Consider the following 23,593-nt stretch of genomic DNA (forward strand, 5'->3'; position numbering starts at 1 on the left):
TTTGGATTACTATTGAGCAAAAAGTAGACAACCCAAGCAAATTTAACTCAACTGTGTTAGGTGTTGATGATTTTGCTTAGGAATGGACAGAAAAAAAGTTGTAATCTCCAATATGTAAGCTAGCATCTGTTATTGCGTGAGGCAAAGCAAACAACGACTAGCATCCTCGCTTGTGTCACTCCAAACAACTTTAGAGCTAACTTAAGTGATAAAAATATGGCACAAGTACTTGCTGCAACAGCAACACCATTCACGTAATATAAGTTACACGTATTAATAAGGGATTCGTCTAAAATTCGGTGATAAAAAAACTAAGATACAAATATACTATTACAATTGTTTTTTTTGTTTTTTTTGGGTTGAATTGTTCAATAGAATTATGTAACATTCCCGTGACAACTCTTTTCAAATGGGATTTGAGATGTTTCCCAATAAAAAATGTTTACGTCTAGTCACGAGTGTGTCTCTTCAATAGTCATCACGTGATCATAACTTGGCATTTGCTCACTCTGAAGTTTTACATATATCCACCAAAACCATTGTTGTTGCCTCTTTTCGAGTCTGGTGATGTGGTCACTTACTCACTTACTCACTTACCTATATGATCTTAAGCCCTAAAAAGATAAGGAAGCACCAAACTGATAGAGACCGAATTAATAATACTATTTACTTTTCATTATTGTCTTTTATTAGTTTTATTGTTTTTTCTTATAGCTAGATTTTCCTTTGTGATTTGCTTGTTCGCCAAGGTGTATTCCTATTTAACGAAGACCTATGAGTTTAATAGAGATCATCCATTAAGATATCAAAAGTGGAGTTGTTATTTTACTCGAATAAACGAAATAGGAGATTGACTTCGTTTTGATTTTTGACCAACAACTCTAGTCTAGCAATAATGTATGATACAAAAAAAATGGTTGCTAAATTTAGAAGGCTCAATTTCTTTTCAAAAAATTGACATCAGCCCACAAAACTCTCCTGTCCAGAGCAGATATGTTCAATTGTAGAAATTGCAACAAAACAGTAACAAATAAAACTGAAACCATGGAATGAAGACAGGGGAGAGAAGACAAGAAAGAGCCAAAAATAAAACGTAAAAAGGATTCATCTTTCCTTTTAACCTCTCTGCCTTGGCCGCCTTCTAAGGCAGAGGAGATTCATTTCTTTCTCTCCCCAAGAAAAACAATACAAAATTTCAGAAAATTTATAGTAATTTCAGTATGGCGTTTCAGGATTTTGACAAGATCCAAGAACGTGTAAACGCCAATAGGAAACGTAAATTCAGGAAGAGGATCATCGTTGGAACGGTCTCTTTGCTTGTGGTTGTTGCTGCCATTGTTGGAGGAGCTTTTGCTTATGTTGCTTATGAGAAAAGAAATGAACAACAACAACAACAACAACAAGCAAAGAACCACAACAAAAGCGGTAGCGGCAACAACGTCGTCAAGGATAGCGACAAGAAGAGCCCGAGCCCACCAACCCCGAGCCAAAAAGCGCCCGTTTCCGCAGCGCAGTCAGTGAAACCCGGTCAGGGTGATAAGATTATCCAAACTCTCTGCAGTTCAACGCTTTACATGCAAATCTGCGAGAAAACGCTCAAAAACAGAACAGACAAGGGTTTTGCTTTGGACAATCCGACGACCTTTTTGAAGTCTGCCATTGAAGCTGTCAATGAAGATCTTGACCTTGTTTTAGAGAAGGTCTTGAGTCTCAAGACTGAAAACCAGGATGATAAAGATGCGATCGAGCAATGTAAGTTGCTTGTCGAAGACGCAAAGGAGGAAACCGTCGCGTCGCTGAACAAAATCAACGTCACAGAAGTCAACAGCTTCGAAAAAGTAGTTCCTGACCTGGAAAGTTGGCTAAGCGCGGTCATGTCTTATCAGGAGACATGCCTTGACGGGTTTGAAGAAGGGAACTTAAAATCTGAAGTGAAGACGAGCGTCAATTCTTCTCAAGTTCTGACCAGCAATTCCCTCGCGTTGATCAAAACATTTACCGAGAATCTCTCTCCGGTAATGAAGGTCGTAGAACGACATCTTCTTGATGACATCCCGTCTTGGGTAAGCAACGATGATAGAAGAATGTTAAGGGCTGTTGATGTGAAGGCTTTGAAGCCAAACGCAACTGTGGCCAAAGATGGCAGTGGGGATTTCACAACCATTAATGATGCGCTGAGAGCAATGCCTGAGAAATATGAGGGAAGGTAAGTATACCAAAGCATTTTATAACGTGAACGTGGTAATCACGTCATCTTAGGTTTAGGTTTAGGTTTCGGTTTAAAAACTAAGTAAATTTGTTGTATTGAAATTGTAGGTACATTATCTACGTCAAACAAGGCATTTATGACGAATATGTGACCGTTGATAAGAAGAAGGCGAATCTCACTATGGTCGGAGATGGATCACAGAAGACAATTGTGACCGGTAACAAAAGCCATGCAAAGAAAATCCGCACTTTTCTCACGGCAACGTTCGGTAAAACCCCTAATTCTTTTGGAAAATTTGTCTTGACAAAAGTTGAAAATATAGACCAATAGAATTATAGGTTAAACTCCTATAAATCTTGAAATCTAAAAAGCTATAATGAACATCATTTTATTTTTACTTTTTTTTGTTAAAAATGAATGAATATAACGTCAATGTGAATAAAAGCTAAATTATTTTTTAAATGTTTGGTATCCTTAATAGTTGCACAGGGAGAAGGGTTCATGGCACAGTCAATGGGGTTCCGGAACACGGCTGGGCCAGAGGGACATCAAGCAGTCGCAATACGTGTCCAATCCGATCGATCAATTTTCCTCAACTGCCGATTTGAAGGTTACCAAGACACATTGTATGCTTACACGCACCGTCAATACTACAGAAGTTGTGTGATAGTTGGAACAATCGACTTCATATTCGGAGATGCAGCCGCCATCTTCCAGAACTGTAACATCTTCATCAGAAAAGGCTTACCAGGACAAAAGAACACGGTGACCGCTCAAGGTCGTGTTGACAAGTTTCAGACGACTGGTTTCGTAGTACACAATTGTAAAATCGCTGCAAATGAAGACCTTAAGCCAGTAAAGGAAGAGTACAAGAGCTACCTCGGGCGACCGTGGAAGAACTACTCTCGAACGATCATAATGGAATCTAAAATCGAGAATGTGATTGACCCTGTTGGATGGTTGAGATGGCAAGAGACGGATTTCGCGATAGACACGTTGTACTACGCGGAGTACAATAACAAAGGATCAAGTGGAGATACAACTTCAAGAGTTAAATGGCCTGGATTTAAGGTCATAAACAAGGAGGAGGCTTTGAACTATACTGTTGGACCCTTCTTACAAGGAGATTGGATCAGTGCCTCAGGCTCTCCCGTTAAGTTGGGTCTTTATGATGCTTGATGACAACTTGTTGTTTGCAAAGAAAGCCATGTGGATATAGAACTTCATCCATGGAAATTTACTTGGAAAATCGGATACTAGAACATAGTGTGCTAAGAGAATGTGTTGTATCAAATTTATATCGATTTGTGCTGAAAATATTTTTGGAAGGAAGCATATTATAAGTAATATGTAGGATCCAAATGTTTTTCCTTCTTTCTCCATTGATCTCAAATACGATGAAAATACACACACATGTATTTCCAAAAGAACCTAGACATATTGATAAATGCATGTAATCTTAAAAGATCCTTGTATTGACACACTTGTCACATCATTAGAAGTTGTATTGTCAATGCCTACAACTATAACAATAATGAGTATGGTCCTTTGATGGAGTTCCACAATTGTAGCAAAAAGCCAATCCACACCTACAAAAATGTTAAAAGATAAGAGTTTTGTACATAAAGGAAACGAAAAAGACGGCGAAGAAGATACCTGCACTTCATGTATAAGCAACCCTCAGATTTTTCAATGTAGAATTTGCAAGAAGGACATCTTCTCCACTTCTTACTCTCTGCCATATTCTTCAACAATATATCCCCTCTTTCTCTTTCGTTCTCGGCTAGCTTTTGAAACTCCTCGCATGTTATCTCCGGATGCCACTTAGTCCCACACTCTACACTCACCATTCTATGGCAATGAGGACACTCCGATACATTCATCTTCTCTTCTTCACTCTCGTCCAAGAAGAGCAAAGCAGAGCAATCCTTATAAGGACAATAGAATCTCTTTGAACTCATAATCACCGCCTCGCAAAGAGCGTCTCCCCACCGATCAAAGACTTCTCTTGGCAGGATTTGACCGCATTTATCGGGCTCGAGCTGCCCCGAGCAACCAGAAACAGGGCATTTGATTGAGAGAATGTTGTCTTGTAACTTAGCAGCTATATATTTTGAGACACAATCGTTGCAATAAGTGTGAGAACAGCCATTGATTCGAAAAGATTCAATCCTTGGTTTTCGTTCAACACATATCTCGCAGTCGAAAGAGCGTCTTCGTCGTTGTATTGGTCAAACAGAGGACTGTCCCTTTTCTATGGAGATTGGTGTGAAACAGAGGATTCTTACATCGTCATCTTCGTCGTTGTATTGGCCAAGATCTATGTAGTTTGTGAAACCGGATTTGAATGGAGTTTGAGAAGAGTGTATTGGCCAAGATCCTCGACGGAGATGGCGTCACGTTTGGTTGAACCACGAGCGGAGAGAGGTGTGGAGAAGATGAAACGGTCGGAGTCATTGACGGTGGCTGCATTCATGGAATCTGTGGCCATTTTTCTGATTAGGGTTTTATGATTTTTCTAGTTTTTTGCTTGTCTTGTTGGGTTGGTTACTGAAGCGTCTCATTTTTGGTGATGCTAAACCTAAAACCTAAGGCTGTCCCAACTCCCAAAACTGCTTCGTGTTTAATGGGTAATTAGGAAATAAGAATGCTATCATTTCAAAATTTGGACGTAAAATCTTTTCTAAATTAAGAATTTGAACTCAAGGTACCAAAAACCTAAACAGACTTGAAGATACAAAATAGATTACGAGAGAATGACTGGAGTAGACAAGAGACAAATCAATGCTTGGATCTCTTAGGAGTTTGTGCCTCGGCGGCATCCAAAGAAGCAACATCCCCACCCTCCTTCTCCATCTTCTTTCTCGTAAGTATCTTATTGATCTGGTGAAGTTCATTATTGAGCTTCTGGTCACGGTCACGGTTCTGCTTCCTTGTCTTTCGACCATCTTGCATCTTTACCCCGAATTGGAACGCCGCTTTTGGCATCGCTTCCTTCTGCTCATTATATTTTTCCCATTCCTCTTCTGTCTCAAAGTCCCATCGATGTAAACCACCCTTTGCCTGTTCCATGTACATTCAACAACCAGATACTGTAATTTTGCTCTTCCACAATAAATAACAAGGAACATGTAATTAAGTCAGGGCATACCTTTCCACCCATGTCCATTTTAGACAAATCAGGTTCTTCATCACTACCGACAATCTCATGGTTGTACTCTTGGTAACCTGGATAACACTCTGAATAACTCTCGGATACAAAAGTTGGATCTTTCTCCCTTGCGTCACTCTCCCTCAACTGTTGAAGCCTTTGGTCATCACGCTTGAAAACCGATCCCAAACCCCTATCTTTCTCTTCCTGCGACATGAGTTGAGGATCTAGTAAAACATCGGTTTCTGGTTGGACCTCGTAACCCTCCATTCCAGGTTGAAGGTACTGCTCCTGATACCCAGTTTGCTCTGCATATTGGTATTCCTGCCACTCTCCGGGGTACCCAGGAGCCAGTCCTTGAGTTTGCATTGCACCATATGCACTCTGGAAAAACACACAACCACCAGAAAAAACCTAAATATGGGAATAAATGACATCTAATAACTACATACCAAGACGCAAAATTTGCAGACGAGGATCAAGATTTGAGAATAAATACAACCAAGGATTAGCTAGGGTGAACTGACCATATCTTGCCATTCCTGACCAGCAGATGGCTGCACTGGACCATAAGCAGGCTCAGCGAAATAAGGTACCTTCTCCTGCACTGGACCATAAGCAGGCTCATCGAAATAAGATACTTTCTCCTTATCCCTGGGAGATTCTTCCATGTCCTCAGAAATAGGACTCTGTGTCACATCTTTACCAGGAACCGTGTAATCGACGCCTTCACCAACAAATATGTCATCATCGTCTGTCCTGGCAACAGGGGGTTCTTCTTGTTTCGTACTCAAATCCAGATGGTTTATCCCAGGTGGTAATGGCGGAGGAGGAGGTAAAACTTCCCTGTCACTTATGTTCACAGAAGATCCATTCTCAATCTTAGATTTATTGTCGTCTTCATCATAATCATTAGCAATAGTTGACATCTTTCCTGCATTTGAAAAGTTGCAGTGGATGTGATTAATAAGGCAAAATAATATAAAAAATGCATGAACGTATGATAGAATAGAAATTAGCAAATTATCTTGCTAAAGAATCAGAAACCAGCCAACTTGTATCCAATTGTATGCTGATGTGAAACAAGAACTACAACATGTACTGGCACCACATTAGCATAATAAAAATTACTAACAACAGAGTTTACAGAACCATCAAGGGACGGCAGCAACATATTTATGATACAACTAAATTTCTTCACAATTGATAAGCGAGAACACAACCAGACATCAGTAGATACTACTAGTACTGTGGTCAAAGACTAGGTACACTCTTTACATTCTTGGCTCCAAACTGTAAGACCAGATAATTAACAAATTTCGGGAAAAGCAGAGAACTTATTTAACCAGTGTAAGTGAATCAGGTCTGCTAATACTTAAACTTTACAAAAAAATGCACCAGTAGATGCAAAATACCTTTCCCATCTTTTTCTTTCTTTTTCTTCTTGAGAACTTTCCCCGACGACCCAAGGCGAAGATATGACATGATTTTAGCAATTCGATCTAGCACAGAACCATCAACATTGACTGTGACAAATTCCTGTTGGGGAGATAGGACAGAGAAACAGTGCCTGTTAAATGAAACAATTCTCGCAAAAATTGCAGCAGTGATTTCAATTATAAATTTTTATTATGTTCAGTAAACAAACATATTAAGCAACGTTAATTTTGGTTCCAGATTAGTAGAAAGAAAGTTGAATTTAGTTTAAAAAGATTTTTATAATTACTTAAAGAAAATCTATGCTTCTACCAAAACTAATGACTTATATAATCGATATTAGCTGTATTGAATACATCAACACTGTAAAAGAAAATAGGTTGCAGAGACAGGCAGAGTGGGCTTATTTTCATTAGAATCAAAACGATCATGTCACATCACTGCTTACAGTCTAAAGATTTTTCCAGGATCAAGAAGACTATTACAACAAGGACTCTAAGTATACATACCTCGGGCACCGGGCAGTCAGCTTTACTCCTATATAACGTGGTCGGTATGTCATGGGTATAGCCACCTTCCTGAAAAGCAACAAATAGAATTAAAAACAAAAGGGAATAAAATTAATATACATCAACAGGGAGGCTTTCAAAGGGCAGACTAAACCCATACTATAAGCTTAGCCTAGCAGCTTAGCTGAGACTAAGTATCTCAAAGGAAACTTCATACGTAACACTACCAAATATCAATAGTATATTCAACTGACTTTTCTTGTCGTATGGTGTCTCTATCTGCAAGAGAAAAAGAATATGCTTCTTCAAGAAGAGCAGACACGTTAATCGAACTAAAAAACCTTTACAACCAATTCTGCGTATAAGGTTTCTAACAAATAGATTAAATCGTGAATAAATCGCTAACAAGGTAATGCAAAACAGCTTAAGCTACCTTCTTAAAATTTTCCTGAGACATGTATTTAAACTAGAAGCGAAGATTTAACTAAATATTAACTAATACTCGAAGAAGAATCGTTGAAGCAGAATACACATGTATGACTACTTCCTAAGACAAACAACGACATAAGAACATGTAATAAGATTGAATCTTCCTGAAAAAGAGTTAACAAGCAATACCATATCATAGACAAATGTCATTCTACCGGGAAGAAACATCTCATTAGACTTGATGATAGTCTGAGGCTTAACAATCCACTGGTAAACTGACTGAAACAGATCAAAGACAAGAGAAACAAAAAACATCAAGCGCGTTAACTACATCCCAAAACTTGCTCCTCATCTGCAAAGTTCAGAACAAAATTGCATACCTTTGCAGCTATGGTACGGAAAGTAACTCGCTGATCTTCCTTAGGCGCACTGTTAATATAGTAAAATTAGCACTTGAATCAAAGAAGCCAAATGAGTCAATAAACCAAGTATAACCAAATCTACCTAGTCTTCCCACCATCACCATCTTCACCATCAGGTTTCTTAACGATTTCGCTTCGTACTTTATTCAACAAAGCATAATCCAAACCCTTAACTAAATGGGTATGTTCAACATCACCTAAACCATATCATAAAAACAACATAAGCACCTCAAAAAAAAAACATTTTGAATAAATTTGTAAACCTAACACAAACCTCCAAGATATTTGCTGTTCTCAATAGATATCTTAAGTGCATCAGCAGCACTACAACAAAAAAAAGTACACAGCAACAGAAATTTAGAGAAACCCAATTAGAATTTAGAAAGATAATGAAGTAATCGAGGAAAGACAAGTGCTACCGGATATCGACAGCTCCGGGAGGAGCAACGGCATGGAAAGAACTAAGCTCTGATGGATCATAATCAGGATTTTGATTCTCTCTTCTTTCTTTAGCACGATCTCTGTATTTTGGATTATCGGATTCCTCTAGTTTCTCCTCTCTGTGAAGGAAAAGTGACGAGTTTTGATGTTTTTGTGTAAAAACCCTAGCTTTTGAAGAAAAGGGGAGAGAGGAAAATGAAGATTTCTGACCTCCGACGAGCGGTTTTCTCCTTGTGATGCGATTTTGAAGGTTTCATTAGATTTCGTTAATTCGATTTCTTGTCGTGAAACAGAGAAAAATCAGATTTTGGCTGAAGTTCTTCGTTCTGATGATATCTGTGTCTGTTTCGATTTCAAAGCGTTGGTGGTTCTGGTCAGGGGAAATTAGAATTCGATGTTTAATTTAGAAACCGGATCTAATTTAAACCGATAAAATCGTTTAGCGACCGGGTTTGATTATCGAAACCTGGTTCACAAATTTTTACCATCCACCAAGGACATTAAAAACCCAATTCATTCATAATAATATTACCTTAGATCAAAGATCAAACACTACACATACAATACAAGCAACATTCCCAAAACGATGGTCTTATCTAACATTATCTACAACAAAAGTAGGCCAACATGGTCCTCATAGATGTTATGTAGACTCAAAACTATTTCTCATCGAAAAAGAAATGTAATGTAGACTGCGTCTCCTTAGATTTCTTGATGTTAGATTTCCCCATTCCATGCATCTTTCCTTGTTTCCCACTGCTTTTAACATTTTGCAACCTCTCATAGTGTTTCTGTGGCTTTTCTTGAGCTGAGAATACCTCATAGTCTCGCTTTGTCCCACTCTTTTCGCTAAACACTAAGCCACCTTCCTTCGTCGTCGGGCTAGTTAAAACTGTCTTCTGGTTTTCATTTCCTGGAATATCTTCGACAGCCTCATGCAGCTGATTCAATCTCTCATCTGCAGTAAAGAAATGATGGCTTTGAGTCTCGGGTTCTTCTTTTGAGATTCTTTGGAGATCAAGGATGTAGGACTCAGCCGGTATACTGGCACTGCTCTCACCTGTTTCTTTAGTAAGACCAGTCTTTAGGGATTTGCCTTCTTCCTTTGTACCCTCCTGAACATCATTCTTTACAGGTTCAGGAAGTGACGCAACTGCTGAGTTATCTTCAACAAATGGTTCTGCTTTCACAATCTCTTGAAACTCCAGATTTTTGGCTACATTCGACATATCTTTCTCCCCGTCTAGTTCTTCAATTTTCTTAATGCTGTCAGAAAACGTGTCCTTTTCAGCCGTAGGTTCCTTTTTCAAATCAACTATGATATTTGCATCTGTTGATTTGGTTTCTTTGTCTCCTTCATCTGTTTTGGGCTGCTTTGTTGAGAAAAACTTCGAGATCAAGCTATTTTGTGAAGTCTTTAGCGGTATCTGCAGGTGGCATAATCCTTATTTGAAATGACAATAAGCATACAGACTGTACAAATACATAGTGATCCTGACAATATGTTTAATGCGACTTGAGATCAAACTTGAGATTTGAGTTGTACACTACTAAGAAAGGGAAAGATGTTAACCGTACCTGTTGAATACACTCTGGTCCATCAAACGTTGGTTTACCAATTGCAGAGGTTACTGGATACCATACCTGAAAGTTCAAACTTCAATCTCAAGTAAATGAAAAAGGAAAGACCACTCTTATATGCGAGGAAGTAAGCAATTGCATACCAAATCCGATTTTTCATATGGTGAAAGTAATGGCTGCAGTTTCGTTGTCGAGGGATCATCTAACCATGTGTCGATTGAATCCTTATCACCAAGAATTACAGGCATTCTGTCTTACATGAAAAATAAACAAACTCACGTGTTAACACAAAAATTCAGGGCTGCTGCAAATCAACAAAACAATCATCAACAGCCGCTAATAATGTAAGCATTGTATAAGAAACGCTACTCTCAATATTAAACTACCTTAAACAGCCACTGCTTGTTCTATTCCAGTACTTAAAGAAGTTAAAGATTCTCATGCAATTACATATGTATCTTTTCTAAAAGAGCTTATCAAATCAGATGTAATACGAAAACAGAAACAACTCATACTACTATGATAAGTTTGTATCTTTATTAATGTGCGGGTTTGATTAAACCTCATTTTAAACAACGAGGAACACAAGCTTCAAGCGTCCATAGACAAATATACAATTCCCAACTTCATATGCTATGTGTTTCATTGTGCTACTGAGAATCATTACTGAATAAGAAAAAATGTCACACGATGTAGCCAGTGTATATATTACTAACCATGGAGCCATTGGAGGGCTGAAGAGGAAGCGGTTGTCAAAATCGTAAAGGTGTAAAGTGTCTCACCTGCAAGAAAAAAAAAGTAACTGTTACTTAAATTGAAAACAGGCGAGATATTGTAGCTACCAAAAAGGACATAAAACCAAAGACTTAAATTCATTCAGCAAGTTTTGCTTCAATTTTCTAATACACGTTAAAACTTCCTACCTAAATATATGGAGGTTAAAAGTGATGAGAAAGAAAGATAGTAAGCAATTCAAACATCTCTTAAAAGGAAGGCTAGGAAATGTTTCAGGATCGGCTTCAATAAGAATATAGACACTCAGAGCTTAATATAACGAAGATAAACGGTTCACCTCCTGAGTTCTGCCAAGTATCAAAAAGAGCAGCAAATACGAGAGGTCTCCCATCCTCAAAATGGATGTAGTAGGGTTGCTTTTTTGAACCTTCCTTCTTCCACTCATAGAACCTTCAAAACGAATCACACTGTAAGTTTTTTCGCGTAGACACAACACAAGCATGTATATTTATATGTATAAAGAAAAATTTCACATCTGTGTAACATGAAAAATTAAAATATCTAGCTGAAAGTTTGTATGAGTTTTTTGATCCAACACTATACATTGATAAACAATACGTATTGTAATGCAGATGGAAGATAAAATGGAAGCAAACATTTACAAACAATCTGATCCTTGAGATTGTTTAGATAGAGCCAAAAGAGTAACCATGAATTGAGTGGAAAGAGTAACATTGCTGATCAGAATTTAAAACATCTCTGCCACTAAACTGGGATTCATACACAGATTGAACATAAATTAGAACACTTAAAAACGAGATGAGATCATAGATATACCCATCAACTGCAACAAGGCACCTATTCTTGGGAAGCAATCGACGAAAAGACGCTTTCTCAGCCACAGATTCAGACCGAGCATTAAACTACAGAAATATATATAAACAAAAAGGATATTCAGTTCTTCACTATATAATAGCCTCACGTCAACAAAAACAGATTCAATAAACTTGTAATAAGTCCCAAATCAGAAATAGTAAACTTATACCATTTTGAAGAAATCAGGCTTATCAGTTTTCTTAGTGAAACTTGGCACTAATCCCCACTTCATACAATGAACAACAACACCATCACCAACAACTTCTTCATTGTCTCTCCGTAGAACAGGTATATAGGATCCAGGGGCAACATTGTAAGATGGACGATAACTGATTTGACAACAGAAAGGAACAGTTTTAGACTTTGCAAAGGTTAAAAATTGGAACTTGAAATTGATTAAAGAGAAAAGAGAAATAAACCGGTCGAGGTGAAGAAATCGGGTAGGAACGGTGTGGCGGTGAGAAGCTCTGGGGACATCGTCGGGTCTTAAAGTACATCGAGTCCTACCGCACATCTTTACTGCTTTTGGTCTGGACAAGTAAAACCCTAATAAGACCGCTCAAAGTGAAATACGAAGGATTTGGTTTGTACGGTAGTACTCGCCAGAGGGAAGACAACAGTTCTCTTTCACTCCGGTTCTGTATAAATAAATGGTCAACCGAACCATAGTCCTTGCCTTGACTAGAAAAGTAATTAAAATAAATATTCCAGTGGAAACAGTTTAGTTTTTTTTTTTTTTCGAGTGTTTTAGTTTAAGTTAAGAAGACTAGTTTTTTTTTTTTTTTTAAGCTCCGACGAACAAAACCACTGCGAAGGCAAAATTGAACAAACCCCCTAAGACACAAAACGATCGTCTCTTGCATGTGATCTAGAGGAGAAAGGATCTTCGATGGTGTCTTCTTCCAAAACCGAGACGGTGGTAGGAGCTCCGCTTAGGTAGACTAGTTAAAATGAATTTTTCGATAGAATCCATTTTGATTTAAGATATGTCTAATTTATGTCATGGTTTGTTTGTTTCAATGTTCATGTTTATGTGTGTGTTTTTAATAATTTCCGCGGTTTTAGTGTTGATGTTTTTCTTCGGTTTGTTTCGTTGGATCTTTGATTTATAAAAAGAATCAAAGAAACATAAGTCAAGTAATGAGATTTTTAGGTGATGAATTGTGTATCCCTTGATAACAATTTATTTTACTCTTCATAATATACATAAAATTTTCACATTTTTTTAGAGTCACTATATACAACTAAAATGTTAAAATTATAACTAGAAAAAACGTAAATAATCTGCTAAATCAGCTGTTTAATATTTTATAATTGTTTGGCGGAAATCTTTATCAAATTCAGTTCTTTTTGCTCGTAATTATGTAGTTATTCGTTATGTGACAAATAAAATGATACAAATAATTTTAAAATCAAATTAGATGACAATATCTTCGGATCCAAAATAGATGATTTCATCGTGAACCTGAATATCTTTTTTTTGTCTAAAGAACCTGAATATCTTACTCATCTTTTTATCAAAGAAAACGTAAACCACACGATCAGATTAAACTATATAATTATGTTAACATTTTCTTTTTCAACATTTTTTTATAAACTTCAATTAAGTCATATACTCACAAATGACCTTGTGTAAATCATCTCAAAGAAAAATTAAAATTTCAATGTGTGTTTAAATATATATCACATAAACGTACTAGCTATGTTGTTGCTAGTGATTTGTAGTATGTTGTTGCTAGTGATTTGTAGCTATGTTGTTGCTAGTGATTTGTAGCTATGTTGTTGCGTCAACATAAATCCATATAGTGGCTGGTTAACAAAAGAAACCTCGTTTTCAAATTTATTAGATCACATTTATTTATTTAGAATATTCTGTTCTGTGGATGGAGTATATAGTCAACTTTATAGATTCAAAAAACAATAATATATAATTGTAATGTCTTGTTTCCACGAAGTTACTCGATCTACCAAATCAACAAGCAAATCATTTTTGTCTTCTCAAAAAAGACAATCAAACTTCAGGATTTTGTCTTCATTAAAGAAATAATCATATTTGTCTATATAAGTAAACAATCAAACTCGAGAATAAGGTAGAGACAAAATAAAGAAGTACCATGGCAGAGATTCGCCAGAGAAGAGTGTTGATGGTCCCAGCACCGTTCCAAGGCCATTTACCTTCGATGATGAATCTAGCGTCCTACCTTTCTTCCCAAGGCTTTTCAATCACAATCGTTAGAAACGAATTCAATTTCAAAGATATCTCCCATAATTTCCCTGGTATAAAATTCTTCACCATCAAGGACGGCTTGTCAGAATCTGACGTGAAGTCTCTGGGTCTCCTTGAATTTGTCCTGGAGCTTAACTCTGTCTGTGAACCCCTATTGAAAGAGTTTCTAACCAACCATGATGATGTTGTTGACTTTATCATTTATGATGAATTTGTTTACTTCCCTCGACGTGTTGCGGAAGATATGAATCTGCCAAAGATGGTCTTTAGCCCTTCTTCCGCCGCTACCTCGATCAGCCGGTGTGTGCTTATGGAGAACCAATCAAATGGGTTACTTCCTCCACAAGGTACCATGCTTACTTTTTTTACTTGGGTTTTTTTCAACTAGCAAATTTTGATGTATTTAATTTATTGTTTAACTTTTATAAACTACTATGTTAGTTTATTAATTTAGAATAAGGTTTTGGTTAAATATACAAGTTAAAGAAATATTATTCTTGTAAGGATCAATTTTGTAGCATTGGCAGTAGACTCTGTTTTTTTCAACATTTAAAACGTTTTACTGTATTTTGGTGATTTGGGTCTATTTCTATGACAGACGCAAGATCTCAACTAGAAGAAACGGTGCCAGAGTTTCATCCCTTTCGTTTCAAAGATCTGCCTTTTACAGCTTATGGATCTATGGAGAGATTAATGATACTTTACGAGAATGTAAGCAATAGAGCCTCATCTTCTGGCATAATACACAACTCTTCGGATTGCTTAGAGAACTCATTCATAACAACTGCACAAGAGAAATGGGGAGTTCCGGTATACCCGGTTGGTCCACTCCATATGACCAATTCCGCAATGTCATGTCCAAGTTTATTTGAAGAAGAAAGAAACTGTCTTGAATGGCTTGAGAAGCAAGAAACAAGCTCAGTGATCTACATAAGCATGGGGAGCTTGGCGATGACACAAGATATAGAGGCTGTGGAGATGGCCATGGGATTTGTCCAGAGTAATCAACCCTTCTTGTGGGTGATCCGACCAGGCTCTATAAACGGACAAGAATCTTTAGACTTCTTACCGGAACAGTTCAACCAAACGGTGACCGATGGAAGAGGTTTTGTTGTGAAATGGGCCCCACAAAAAGAGGTATTAAGGCATAGAGCAGTGGGAGGGTTTTGGAACCATGGTGGATGGAACTCGTGCTTGGAGAGCATAAGCAGTGGTGTACCAATGATTTGTAGGCCGTATTCTGGTGATCAGAGGGTGAATACTCGACTTATGTCACATGTTTGGCAAACCGCGTATGAGATCGAAGGTGAATTGGAAAGAGGAGCTGTTGAGATGGCCGTGAGGAGGCTCATTGTGGATCAAGAAGGTCAGGAGATGAGAATGAGAGCCACCATATTGAAGGAAGAGGTTGAAGCCTCTGTCACAACCGAAGGCTCTTCTCACAATTCTTTAAACAATTTGGTCCATGCAATAATGATGCAAATTGACGAACAATGATAAGTGGTAAATTTGGTGAGAACGAAATTACGTGTGTGGTGTTTTAATTTTTAAATAAAAATATGTGTTTGAAGTAATAGCGGTTTTTGATGAATAAATTTTACATTCATCCAAAAAAATACAGCAATTTTGTATTGTTCTTAAGTTCTTAATGGTTGAAGCTAATTTTAGGATACAATGATATTTTCATTGGTGTTAATAACAAGCCAGTTTTTGACATGTGCCAAGTGTGTATTTGCGTACGTAGGATCCAATCTTCTTTGCAATTTTATTTGTAGCTATTAAGGAATATTTGTAAATAATTTATAGTTTTTATAAAATAAACATGTAAGAGCATACTCACTAAACAATTCTTGATCGGTATCTTTACTATATATTAGTAAATAAAATTTAAGACATTATCTTTCCAGTGTCTAAAATGTCTTCCTAAAGACACAAATGTAATGCTAAAAGACACTTCCCATTTTTTAATAGGGAAAAATGTCAAAAAAAGCGCGAACTTTAAAATTTGGGACGATAAAAGCATGAACTTTCGAAATGTCATTTAAATCATAAAATTTCATTTGACTTTTTAAAAAAATTGTCAAGTTTCGTTGACTTGACCATTTTGGGCACGTCGTTAAATTTCCGTTAACAGCATTAACTTTCTGTTACAAATTTCTGTTAAATCGAAACGACGTCGTTTTTAGATCTCCAAAACGACGTCGTTTCATTAGAAAATAATGATGCAAAATCCGCGTCCGCAATGGCTCGAACATATGACCTATTGGATTCATATAGGGCAATATACCGCTGAGCTACGACAATAATTTACAATAATAACAAACATTGCATACATATACTAACCAATATAATATACTATTAATTAAAAATATATGCAATTAATTAAAAATAACAAAATTAAAAAATATATATTAAATAAACTTACCATAATATATTTTAAATTTCAAATATTTAATTATATATATAAAGACATCTTCTATATTTGAAAAATTATAGATCTCTCTAGAATTCACATAAGTCTTTGCAATTGTATTTTTGGAATAGATAAAAACTGAAAAACTGAAAATTGAAAATAATTTGCATAAGTCTTTTCTATTGTATTTTCTAAATTTGGAATACTTAAAAATTGAAAACTAAAAATAATTTCTCAAATATAAAAAACATCTATATAGAAATTTAATATTTCAAATTTCAAAATATATATGTATGGTAGGTATATTTAAAAACTTTGTATATATTTGTTTTTTTGTAGTTTTGTAATATATAATTTATTGTATATATTTTAAATTAATTGTATAGTTTTATTTGTTAGTATATATATGCTATGTTTTTTTTTTATCAAACTGTTCTCGTAGCTCAGCGGTAGATTGTCCTTTAGGAGTCCAATAGGTCAGATGTTCGATTCCATGTGAATGCGGATTTAGCATCATTATTTTCTAACGAAACGACGTCGTTTTGGAAGCTCCAAAACGTCCAAAACGACGTCGTTTCGATTTAACAGAAATTTCTAACAGAAGGTTAACCCCGTTAACGGAAATTTAACGACGTGCCCAAAATGACCAAGTCAACGAAACTTGACAATTTTTTTAAAAAGTCAAACGAAACTTTGTGATTTAAATGACAATTCGAAAGTTCATGTTTTTTTCGTCCCAAATTTGAAAGTTCGCGCATTTTTTGACATTTTTCCCTTTTTTTATCATATTTTTTATTAGTTTTTTATTTAAAGACACCCACACATAATGATCAATGTGGATGCTCTTACATGCCTACAAAACAAACCTATTTTATAGTTCTTCTTTGGGTTTTCAAATGTTCTTATAATAGAGATTGTGTATAGATTGAGCATTATCGATCCAAATATATAAAAAGAGAAAGAAAAAAATATATATGATTTATACCCATTCATTGTTTTATAATGATCGGTAGACGTTGAAAACCCAAAAATGATAAAATTAGTAGTAGCTAATTGAGTTCTAGAAATAAGGTTTGTAAACCTCATTAGTTTTTTTGACATGGGATACGACTTAAGACTACTAATTATTAATTGTTCTATTTCTGTTGACACTTATTTTAAGAGGAAATCGACCCTGTTTCTATTTTTAGGGAAGAAATAAATAGTAAAAGATTGCTAGGAGTTAGAATATTAATTTTGTAAGATGTTAGATGTGAAGTAACAAAAGAATGCCAAATATAGATTAAGTTGACGGACACGGTGGTGAACCAATGAATTTTCACATCAATAATCAAAAAAAGGTTTAACCAATCATTCATCTATTTGCTTCCTGCCACAACTATATTTGCATCACCCCATTGTTCTTAAGCTAAAACCAAACCCCTTTCAATCTCAAATCTAATTTTAAATCTACCTTTTCTTTTGTTTTTTTCTCTCCTCACAAATTACTCAATTTATAGTTGTTAATTTTTTGAGGAGAACAAGAAGGTGGTAGTATTATTTCAAAATGTTTACGGAAGCTGATAGCATTCCTAGGGCAAAATATGCCAACATGATGCATTCTGATCCGAATCTTTCCTCCACGATGACCCAACAAACAGAGGAAGAGTACGGTATACGCAATAGCAGTGCATCTGCGGTTGGCACGGGGATGTATGATAGAATGAGTTGCGAAGGTTCTCCAATGATGATGTCTCCTTGGAACCAAGCAACTCCATTTACTCAAACACAATGGTCTACTGTAGAAGAAAACCTACCCCAAAATGGCCTTATTGGCTCGCTTGTCCGTGAAGAAGGTCACATCTATTCATTAGCGGCCACAAAAGATCTTCTTTATACTGGCTCTGATAGCAAAAACATACGTGTGTGGAAGAATCTAAAGGAGTTCAGTGCATTCAAATGTAACAGTGGATTGGTTAAGGCCATTGTGATTTCAGGGGAGAAGATTTTCACAGGTCACCAAGACGGAAAGATTCGAGTTTGGAAAGTCTCCCCTAAGAACCAGAGCTTGCACAAACGTTCTGGAACATTACCAACTTTGAAAGATATATTCAAGGCATCTCTCAAACCAAGAAACTATGTTGAGGTGAAGAAACACCGCACTGCTCTCTGGATCAAACACGCCGATGCTGTTTCATGTTTAAGCCTAAATGATGAGCAAGGGTTGTTGTATTCTGCTTCATGGGACCGGACCATTAAGGTGTGGAGGATTGCTGATTCAAAATGTCTAGAATCAATCCCAGCTCATGATGATGCTGTAAACTCGGTGGTATCAACAACGGAAGCGATTGTTTTCTCTGGATCAGCCGATGGGACAGTCAAGGCATGGAAGAGAGACCAACAAGGAAAATACACAAAGCATACACTAATGCAAACATTAACAAAGCAAGAAAGCGCAGTCACAGCTTTGGCTGTAAGCAAGAATGGTGCGGCAGTGTACTTTGGTTCGAGTGATGGTTTGGTCAATTTTTGGGAGAGGGAGAAACAGTTGAACTACGGTGGTATTCTCAAGGGCCACAAGCTTGCTGTTCTTTGCCTAGAAGTGGCAGGGAGTCTTGTTTTTAGCGGATCTGCTGATAAGACAATATGTGTGTGGAAGAGAGATGGAAATATTCATACATGCCTCTCTGTACTAACAGGTCACACAGGTCCTGTGAAATGTTTGGCAGTAGAAGCAGACCGTGAAGCCTCCGAACGTCGGGACAAAAAATGGATTGTATATAGTGGAAGCTTGGATAAGTCAGTAAAAGTATGGGGAGTTTCAGAATCTTTCATTGACATGAACCAGATGAGTATGATGCAACAGCAACAACAGCAACATGTTATATCACATTCTGAACCATTCATGTCTGATGGCAGTTTCTCTTCATCAGCTGGTGGAGCTAGCAGCCATCGAAGACACTAATCATGGTTTGTGATTTGACCATCAAATACCAACTGTGTCTGAATTATTCATTTGTTTGTTGTTAAATTTGAATGGAAAGAAAAAGAAAGAAAAATCTAGTTATGATGCAGTGTTGTACAATATGGAGGTGAGTTTGAACTAATTTTTTCTTTTTCTTTTTTATCATAAAGGTTTGTTGTAATTTTTTTATATTTTGTGATGAAAACCTGTAACTCTATCAAACTTCATAATAATTAATTTTGTTGTAAACTTAGATAGGAGTTCATGCATTTCATAAGCGTTTTCTTCAAATTTTTACTGTGGTTAATTCAAAAACAAATAATCACTCAAGTTATATTCTTTCAAAAAAATAAAAATTAGTAGAATATTTAAATAAAAATTTTGTTTACGTGTCTTTTATTATATTACAGTATATTTTAAAGTATAATTATAAAATTAAGCGGCATCAATAAACACAAATTTTAATTTTTTTTTTAATATTTACTTGTCGAATGCACATTAAATTAAAATTAAAATGATTCATATTCATATGTCTATATATATAACTTATAACAAATTATATATATATGTTAACATAGATAATTATTAATAAATTTTCTCTCATAATTTATTTAGAAAAAGAAAAAAGAATAGAAATTGAGTAAAGCGATGAGAAACGTGTGTTCAGAGATATTTGATAAAAAGAAGTAAATCCATCTCTGGCCGTAATTGGCTGTGGCAGCCACACCCTCCTTATCCAAAATCTCCTCCTTCCTTAAAAACAATCTTCTCTTCTTTTGCTTCTCCTTTCTTTGAGTCGCTTCACTTCTCTTGCATCCTTCAAACTCATCCACAGGTAATAATATTAATCAACCAATCAATAATCTCTCTTCCAACTTCTCTTCCGATCATAACCATTTCTTGAATCTGTGAATCTTGTTTTCTTTTTCAGCAAGGAATGGCGACAGCAGCAGCACCAGCAGTGATTTCATGGACAAGATCAGGCATTGTGTCCAAATCCGGACAAACCCAGAAGAAATCTGAGATGAAAGTTTCTTACATAACTGGACTTAACTCATATGGTGGTCTCAAGGCACAGAACAACAAGGTTGTCTCAATGGGATCACCACTCTGCACAGAACAGTGTTTTGCTAACGTTGTGATGTCTCTCAAAGGAAGAAGAGGTAATGGAGGAGCCTTATCCACCACGTGTAACGCTGTCGGAGAGATTTTCAAGATTGCAGCAATCATGAACGCTCTTACTCTTGTTGGTGTTGCAGTTGGATTCGTTCTTCTTCGAATCGAAACTTCTGTTGAAGAAGCTGAAGCAGAGTAAATAGAGTAAATTGCTGCTCTTATAATTATATATTTTTGGTTATTGTTGTTGTCAAGCTTTGGTAAAACTTGATGGATACATGTTACATTTGTTTATGAAGAAGCTCTTTTCTTGGTAGATGAAAAAATTGGGAATCCTCACTAATCAGTAACTCTGCATCTACTGTTTTATCCATGCCCTCCATTGCTTCATATATCTCTTCATATAATTTTTTTGTGAAACTTGCTTTAGTGTTGAGAAAATGAACGAGATTGCTTTTTATAATCTACTCCTTTTCCTTTGGACATCATAGGTGTTTACATTGATTTTATTAGGTGAGAATAATCTTGGTTTGTGAGGTAGCCATTCCGGTAAAGTGTTTACATGAGATAATTAAAAATCATTGCTGTTGCATTTTTAATGAAACTCTTAGCACGAACATTATTACAGTTAGAATACTAATCGTTAGTTGAGTAATATGAGGGAGCATCCAGGATCAAAAGCATCTTGATTGAGTCCAAAAAAGTTGACTCGAAAAAACACAAACTGGATGATGTCATTAACAAAATCCCTCATAAAGTACTACTAGAAAACTTAGCAACTTTTTCAGACTAACGGGCGAGTAAAGTGATAAACTCTGACTGGCCACAACCGTAAGCGGCTAGCTTGTAATCAAGACAGACTATGAGGACTCGCATATATGCATCACTCTAGAACGCATCCTTCTTTGGTTGATATGAAATGATTCAAGCAGTGGAGATAACATTAAATGTGCATCAACACTCTCATTCAATGCTATCGAGAAGCATCATTGCGCTTTTCCATTGATTCTAGTAAAATAGTACCCATGCCTCTTTTTTGGTAACTCTTCTCACTTACGGTCAGAGAGATCACATTATCAAGTCTCACCAATCCCGTCTAATTAAAGTTGTAAATAATACTCATTCCGTTCCTTTAATTTAGAGGGCAGAAGCAAGAGAAAATTTTAGGGCCTTTACTTAAACTATTTTTCCTATGAGAATAAATTTTAGAATCTTGCAAAAATATGGACTTATTTGTATAATGATGTTTAATTTGTAGGAGCTAAAATTAGCAAACACTACGTAAAGACAATTGAAATCGATATCATAAACGTTTAAGGAAAGACAAGAGAGGAGTCGAGCTGATGAACTCTTTCTTTAACCCTTTGAATCACTCGTAGTGTGACGGTTTTTGTGTGATTCAAGGATCCCATGATACAACCTCTATAAACTGATGTCGCACCACTCGAAAACAGCTCTAACGAACCAAGTTTCTACGATCCTCTCAAATACTTACTTTCTTAACAAAGAGAGATTGTTGGATATATGTGTTTCTATATGAACGGTGAAATTCTCAATATGTTAAGAAGAAGACATCAAACATGCATATATAGAGGTTTGAGATTGGTTTGATTCTTAAGATCAATCAACCACAACCATCGCAAATCCAGGAGAGGTGGATGATAGGATGAGGCAACTATCTCACAGTGAAACCGAGTCTCAAAGAGACGTGAAACAAAAAAGACTGATTCTCATGGAAGTATTCAACTCGACCCAACACACTTTTGGAGGTCCAATGATAGTAAAGCCAAATCATTGTGACCCACTTCTCATTCGCACAATTTAATTTTATAAAGCCCACTTAACTTTAAAATAAAATTTGGTCCAACATAATTGAGCCTTACAAAATTGTGGTCTAAAACCATGTTTCATCTAGCTAGTGGCTAGGCTTAGAGGCAACCCTGATAATACTTGATCTAAGATCCACTAACACGATATTCCAACTTTGAAATGTATGCACATCATTAGATGCTATATGACCAAGAAAGATATATTTGACAGAGAAATTTGCTTAGATTTGTCTAATTAATTATCTTCGCTCGAGACTAAGGCAAAACAGTCCACCAACGGTAAGCCTAATAAGTCAATGCATTTGTTTTTTTCTAAGACGTCAATGCATTTCGTTCTTTTTTTCCATTGTCCCAAAATACTCATCCTTTTATATTAGAAGAATTTGTAGCCAAATTTTCGTTTTTAAGTGATGTTATAAATTTTACATTCTACAAGGTTAATTGTTATTCTTTATTGTTACTGTAAATATTGATGCATTTTATTGTTATTTTAATATTATGATAACTTTCTAAAATTTTGTATGCATAATTATGTATAAACATCATCTAAGCGACATAAGAAAATAATTTTTTCGATCTTGTTATTTACAGAAAAATAAAGAAAACAAATTGTACAAAACTCAAGGCACGAGTCCTAATCTTATATTTGGAGATACTATAGGTCACTTCGTAGGTGGTGTTTCGAGATCAAGTTAGCCATTGAAGAAGTCATAATTGTCATCAAAGCAGTAAACAAACGTAAAATGAGGATAAACAATTGATGAAATCATAGAAAAATCACACATAATACGGATATTGTATTATTCAAACGTAGTTGGATTGTACTGATTTTGAGTATAATAACATCGAATATAGATTCAATTATTGAGATGCGTATTGCTTTATTATCATAAATTAATAAGGTTCTGCCATTCTGGTCAGTTCTAGTTGGTGGCTTTAACTTGAATGTACAACAGCCTAAGATTTAATACGGTAACAAAAAGAAGTGTACTTGTACCTGACCCAAATTAGCAAGAAAAGATTTGTAGTATGATTTATTTTGATGGAACCTTGAACCTTCGAATAAGTAATTAAAGTGAAAAGCTCTATTACGTATGGGTCAATTCATGTTAACATCTCAAATAAAATTTTAATTAGTGATTTTTTTCCTAATATCTTGCGGATTGATGTCAAAATGGCTTTCGAGTTTATTTTTTAAAATATATTTATTCCTAATTCCAAATTTAAGAACATGAAATCAATTCAAATGAGGTTGTACACTTCAAAATTCGTAA

At 35.9% G+C, this 23,593-nt stretch overlaps 6 protein-coding genes and 1 pseudogene across 10 annotated transcripts; 4 read left to right on the forward strand and 3 right to left on the reverse strand.

The window, feature by feature from the left end:
* Positions 1-981: 981 nt before the first annotated feature.
* Positions 982-3,554, forward strand: AT2G26450 (Plant invertase/pectin methylesterase inhibitor superfamily). Its single transcript, NM_179746.2, has 3 exons — positions 982-2,206; positions 2,317-2,477; positions 2,691-3,554. Exons 1-3 carry the CDS (start codon positions 1,221-1,223, stop codon positions 3,386-3,388), a joined length of 1,845 nt encoding a protein of 614 aa, NP_850077.1. The 5' UTR covers positions 982-1,220; the 3' UTR covers positions 3,389-3,554.
* An 87-nt stretch (positions 3,555-3,641) lies between these two features.
* On the reverse strand, positions 3,642-4,872 carry AT2G26455 (annotated as a pseudogene). Its single transcript has one exon.
* Position 4,873: 1 nt separating this feature from the next.
* On the reverse strand, positions 4,874-9,012 carry SMU2 (RED family protein). The gene is made up of 11 exons (NM_128203.2): positions 8,809-9,012; positions 8,577-8,717; positions 8,432-8,481; positions 8,240-8,354; positions 8,116-8,164; positions 7,925-8,014; positions 7,307-7,375; positions 6,776-6,899; positions 5,888-6,294; positions 5,361-5,744; positions 4,874-5,272 (listed from the first exon to the last, which is right to left on the reverse strand). The coding sequence occupies exons 1-11, from the start codon at positions 8,853-8,855 to the stop codon at positions 4,991-4,993; spliced, it is 1,758 nt and encodes a 585-aa protein (NP_180214.1). The 5' UTR covers positions 8,856-9,012; the 3' UTR covers positions 4,874-4,990.
* A 71-nt stretch (positions 9,013-9,083) lies between these two features.
* On the reverse strand, positions 9,084-12,528 carry AT2G26470 (embryonic stem cell-specific 5-hydroxymethylcytosine-binding protein). Of its 2 annotated transcripts, NM_001336071.1 has the most exons (9): positions 12,210-12,442; positions 11,960-12,119; positions 11,752-11,837; positions 11,252-11,364; positions 10,896-10,961; positions 10,323-10,432; positions 10,177-10,242; positions 9,659-10,025; positions 9,095-9,556 (listed from the first exon to the last, which is right to left on the reverse strand). In NM_001336071.1, exons 1-9 carry the CDS (start codon positions 12,302-12,304, stop codon positions 9,258-9,260), a joined length of 1,362 nt encoding a protein of 453 aa, NP_001325340.1. In that variant the 5' UTR covers positions 12,305-12,442; the 3' UTR covers positions 9,095-9,257. The 2 variants fall into 2 exon arrangements, with proteins under 2 accessions (NP_180215.2, NP_001325340.1); NM_128204.5 differs by having other exon boundaries at positions 9,084-10,025; positions 12,210-12,528.
* Positions 12,529-13,830: 1,302 nt separating this feature from the next.
* On the forward strand, positions 13,831-15,797 carry UGT76D1 (UDP-glucosyl transferase 76D1). The gene is made up of 2 exons (NM_128205.3): positions 13,831-14,364; positions 14,616-15,797. Exons 1-2 carry the CDS (start codon positions 13,905-13,907, stop codon positions 15,512-15,514), a joined length of 1,359 nt encoding a protein of 452 aa, NP_180216.1. The 5' UTR covers positions 13,831-13,904; the 3' UTR covers positions 15,515-15,797.
* Positions 15,798-17,798: 2,001 nt separating this feature from the next.
* On the forward strand, positions 17,799-19,692 carry AT2G26490 (Transducin/WD40 repeat-like superfamily protein). Its single transcript, NM_128206.3, has one exon. It carries the CDS (start codon positions 17,977-17,979, stop codon positions 19,372-19,374), a length of 1,398 nt encoding a protein of 465 aa, NP_180217.1. The 5' UTR covers positions 17,799-17,976; the 3' UTR covers positions 19,375-19,692.
* Positions 19,693-20,023: 331 nt separating this feature from the next.
* On the forward strand, positions 20,024-21,016 carry AT2G26500 (cytochrome b6f complex subunit (petM)). Of its 3 annotated transcripts, NM_001084495.2 has the most exons (3): positions 20,078-20,209; positions 20,306-20,537; positions 20,634-20,816. In NM_001084495.2, the coding sequence occupies exons 2-3, from the start codon at positions 20,312-20,314 to the stop codon at positions 20,687-20,689; spliced, it is 282 nt and encodes a 93-aa protein (NP_001077964.1). In that variant the 5' UTR covers positions 20,078-20,209; positions 20,306-20,311; the 3' UTR covers positions 20,690-20,816. The 3 variants fall into 3 exon arrangements, with proteins under 3 accessions (NP_565623.1, NP_001077964.1, NP_850079.1); NM_128207.6 differs by having other exon boundaries at positions 20,024-20,209; positions 20,306-21,016; NM_179748.3 differs by having other exon boundaries at positions 20,160-20,209; positions 20,310-20,816.
* The last annotated feature ends 2,577 nt before the right edge of the window (positions 21,017-23,593 follow it).

This window comes from Arabidopsis thaliana, chromosome 2, assembly GCF_000001735.4.
Source record: "Arabidopsis thaliana chromosome 2, partial sequence".
NCBI lineage: Eukaryota > Viridiplantae > Streptophyta > Magnoliopsida > Brassicales > Brassicaceae > Arabidopsis > Arabidopsis thaliana.

Coding starts and splice junctions, on each gene's coding strand:
- AT2G26470 (NM_128204.5), bottom strand. CDS start 12,304: ATGTGCGGTAGGACTCGATGTACTTTAAGACCCGACGATGTCCCCAGA. Junction 11,365..11,751: donor TGCCTTGTTGCAGTTGATGG/GTATATCTATGA, acceptor TTCGTTTTGAAG/GTTCTATGAGTGGAAGAAGG. Junction 10,962..11,251: donor TACTTGGCAGAACTCAGGAG/GTGAACCGTTTA, acceptor TTTTTCTTGCAG/GTGAGACACTTTACACCTTT.
- AT2G26500 (NM_128207.6), top strand. CDS start 20,312: ATGGCGACAGCAGCAGCACCAGCAGTGATTTCATGGACAAGATCAGGC.
- SMU2 (NM_128203.2), bottom strand. CDS start 8,855: ATGAAACCTTCAAAATCGCATCACAAGGAGAAAACCGCTCGTCGGAG. Junction 8,482..8,576: donor CCCGGAGCTGTCGATATCCG/GTAGCACTTGTC, acceptor TTTTTGTTGTAG/TGCTGCTGATGCACTTAAGA. Junction 8,015..8,115: donor TCCGTACCATAGCTGCAAAG/GTATGCAATTTT, acceptor GATCTGTTTCAG/TCAGTTTACCAGTGGATTGT.
- UGT76D1 (NM_128205.3), top strand. CDS start 13,905: ATGGCAGAGATTCGCCAGAGAAGAGTGTTGATGGTCCCAGCACCGTTC. Junction 14,365..14,615: donor TGGGTTACTTCCTCCACAAG/GTACCATGCTTA, acceptor TTTCTATGACAG/ACGCAAGATCTCAACTAGAA.
- AT2G26490 (NM_128206.3), top strand. CDS start 17,977: ATGTTTACGGAAGCTGATAGCATTCCTAGGGCAAAATATGCCAACATG.
- AT2G26450 (NM_179746.2), top strand. CDS start 1,221: ATGGCGTTTCAGGATTTTGACAAGATCCAAGAACGTGTAAACGCCAAT. Junction 2,207..2,316: donor CCTGAGAAATATGAGGGAAG/GTAAGTATACCA, acceptor TTGAAATTGTAG/GTACATTATCTACGTCAAAC. Junction 2,478..2,690: donor TTTTCTCACGGCAACGTTCG/GTAAAACCCCTA, acceptor TATCCTTAATAG/TTGCACAGGGAGAAGGGTTC.